This window comes from Myotis brandtii, unplaced genomic scaffold (genome assembly GCF_000412655.1).
Source record: "Myotis brandtii unplaced genomic scaffold, ASM41265v1 scaffold1774, whole genome shotgun sequence".
Classification (NCBI taxonomy): Eukaryota; Metazoa; Chordata; class Mammalia; order Chiroptera; family Vespertilionidae; genus Myotis; species Myotis brandtii.
This window is the reverse complement of record NW_005356575.1, coordinates 745,287-748,208: the sequence shown is the minus strand read 5'-3', so window position 1 is coordinate 748,208 and position 2,922 is coordinate 745,287. Positions and strand designations below refer to the sequence as shown.

At 49.5% G+C, this 2,922-nt stretch overlaps 1 protein-coding gene across 1 annotated transcript in view; it reads left to right on the top strand.

Moving 5' to 3' along the window:
* The first annotated feature begins 1,855 nt into the window (after positions 1–1,855).
* Positions 1,856–2,922, top strand: part of CEACAM19 (carcinoembryonic antigen-related cell adhesion molecule 19) — a 19,812-nt gene continuing 18,745 nt past the window's right edge. The window contains exon 1 of the mRNA XM_014537380.1: positions 1,856–1,939. Within this exon, the coding sequence (XP_014392866.1) occupies positions 1,885–1,939 (55 nt within the window). The 5' untranslated portion in view covers positions 1,856–1,884. The remainder of the gene's footprint in view (positions 1,940–2,922) is intronic.

The following is a 2,922-nucleotide window of genomic DNA, read 5'->3' as shown; positions in this document are numbered from 1 at the left end:
CAGTGGTTCTCAACCTTCTGGCCCTTTAAATACAGTTCCTCATGTTGTGACCCAACCATAAAATTATTTTCGTTGCTACTTCATCACTGTCATGTTGCTACTGTTATGAATCGTCATGTAAATATCTGATATGCAGGATGGTCTTAGGCGACCCCTGTGAAAGGGTCGTTCGACCGCCAAAGGGGTCGCGACCCACAGGTTGAGAACCGCTGTCCTAGACAAACGCTGTTTGATAGAACTTCTATGGCAGTGATGGAAATGTTTTATATCTTCTCTGTATAATGTCACAGCCTCAAGTCATGTGGGGCTATTGAGCACCTGAAAGTGGCTGGTTTGGGGGAACTAAGTTTTATAAGGCATCGAATTTTAATAAATAAACATATATATGTAGTTTTGTTGTTGTTAATTCTCACCTGAGGATATTCTTCCCATTGATTTTTAGAGAGAGTGGAAGGAAGGGAGGGAGGGAGGGGGAGAGAAAGAGAGAATCATCAATGTGAAAGAGACACATCGATTGCTTGCCTCCCACACAAACCCCAACCAGGGCCAGGATCAAATCTGCAACACAGGTATGAGCCCTTGACAGGGAATGGAACCGGAACCCTTTGGTGGATGAGCCAATTCCCTAACCACCGAGCCACACCTTCCAGGGCTAAATTTATATTATAATAGCCACATGGTATTAGCACAACCCTGGACTCTCTGTCCCAACAGAGCTCAAAACTACAATTGACCCCTCCCACTTCTCCAGCCACACGCCCCCGCCCACAGGGCTGCCCTCTCCCACCGGGCCCCCAGCTTGTCCAGGATTCAGCAGCTTCCTCAAAGCACCTCGAGGGCATGCAGCCTCCGAGCCTTTGCTCGCTTGTGCTGTTTACAGTCACCTCACACCCCCCCCCCCACCTACCCCACTCTCTGCCTCATCCCTTCTCCTACTCCAGATCTCAGCTGTCCCCTCCTCCAGGAAGCCCTCCCTGCCCCTCAAGCTGAGTCAAGCATCCCCTTGGGTTCTCCCAGCCCCCGAGCTCCTCCATCCCAGTGCTGATCACTCTGCATCATCCTTACCTGGTGTGTCTGTCCCCCCCCCCACACACACACACACAGACATGTGAGCCCCATCGTGGACTGAGAGCAGGGCAGGAGTTATCTAATCATCACTGTCCCCAGCACCATCCAGCGTGGAGCTGGCATAGGGAGTGTGTGTTGGAATGAATGAATGAATGAATGAATGCTTTTGAAAAACCATGCTAAGAGCTTTAGAATGAGCCAGCCCCACGTCAAATCCCACCTCCCCCTTCCGCTAGACCTGCCACCCTCCTTATCCTGTTTCCTCATCTCTAAAATGGGAAACGTGACTCATGGCGGATGTTGGATGAGGCAGTAGTGTGTGTCGGGCCTGGCGACAGGGGGCATTGCTCAACCAGAGGCCACTGTAACTGTCGTTATAATTACTGCTGCTGCTCCTGACAGTCAGGTTGAGTGGGAAAGAGAGGGAAGAGGTCAAGGGAGGAGTGCTGGGAAGCCCCAGCAAATTCCCCGGTCGCTGGAAAACAGGTCCAACCAGTGTCTGCACATTCATCCCAGGGAGCACAGGTGAAGCTCCGGGGCCTGAGGACAGGGTGCCGTCTGGCTCGGCGGCCGCTGCTGTGTCTCAGGGGCTCCTCCGGGGTCCTCGCCGAGCTGGCCCACTGAGGACCGCCCGGGCCCGCCCTCCGGCCCCCTCGGTGCCCAGCAGGTGGCATCTCCACAGGACGCCGAGATGGAGATTCCCACGGGGACCCAGGGCCACTTCTCACAGGGCCTCCTGCTCTCAGGTAAGGCCGCCCAGGGCCGCCCTCCGGCCCCCTCGGTGCCCAGCCGGTGGCATCTCCACAGGACGCCGAGATGGAGATTCCCACGGGGACCCAGGGCCACTTCTCACAGGGCCTCCTGCTCTCAGGTAAGGAGGAAATGCGCCCCCGACGCCCAGGCGAGCAGGTGAGCCTCAGCCCCGGGGGTGGGGTTTCCCCTGGGAAGAAGGAAAGCTGTCAGGGAAGATGAAAGTATTAGAGAAGGAAGAAAAGGGGAGGAGCAGAGTCACACCCCCATCACCACTTTATCTATGGAATTTTCTAGAATATTAGGACCACGAGGGCAGGAATGTATCTGTGTATCCAGTTCCCTGCTGCATCCCCAGTGCCTAGATATCGAGGGAATTTTAGACATATCCTGTATAATTGGCATTTTAGCATAAATAATATATGTGCTTATAAGTATTGGTTAGAATCCAGTGATGGCAAACCTATGACACGCGTGTCAGAGGTGACGTGCGAACTCATTTTTTTGGTTGATTTTTCTTTGTTAAATGGCTTTTAAATATATAAAATAAATATCAAAAATATAAGTCTTTGTTTTACTATAGTTGCAAATATCAAAAAATTTCTATATGTGACACGGCATCAGAGTTAAGTTAGGGTTTTTCAAAATGCTGACACGCCGAGCTCAAAAGGTTCGCCATCACTGGGTTAGACCAAGCATGTCAAACTCAAAGGCTAACATGGGCCAAATAAACAAGGTTTAAGTGTATGTGGGCCACACAAAAAAACAAAAGCTTCAATTTTCATAGAAACGTAGGTTTATTTTGATAGAGACATGCTGAATACAAAGGGCTGAAATAAATGAGTAATTGTTAACATCAAATAATAGAACATTTTAATAAAAATTAATGTTTTTTTCTTGAACATTAACTTACCAAACGCTGAGTAACTGCACAAATTAATAAATGTAACACAATAAACCTATTTTTCTTGTTCTCCGAAAGCAAAATATTTCCTGTTGCAGACACCAAACAAGTCAGTCCAAGACTAATGACATGGCAATCAGCTGCTAAAATATTCACTGCTGGTATTAGTGGAGAGAAATGGTGTGCCTGCGCATAAGGCA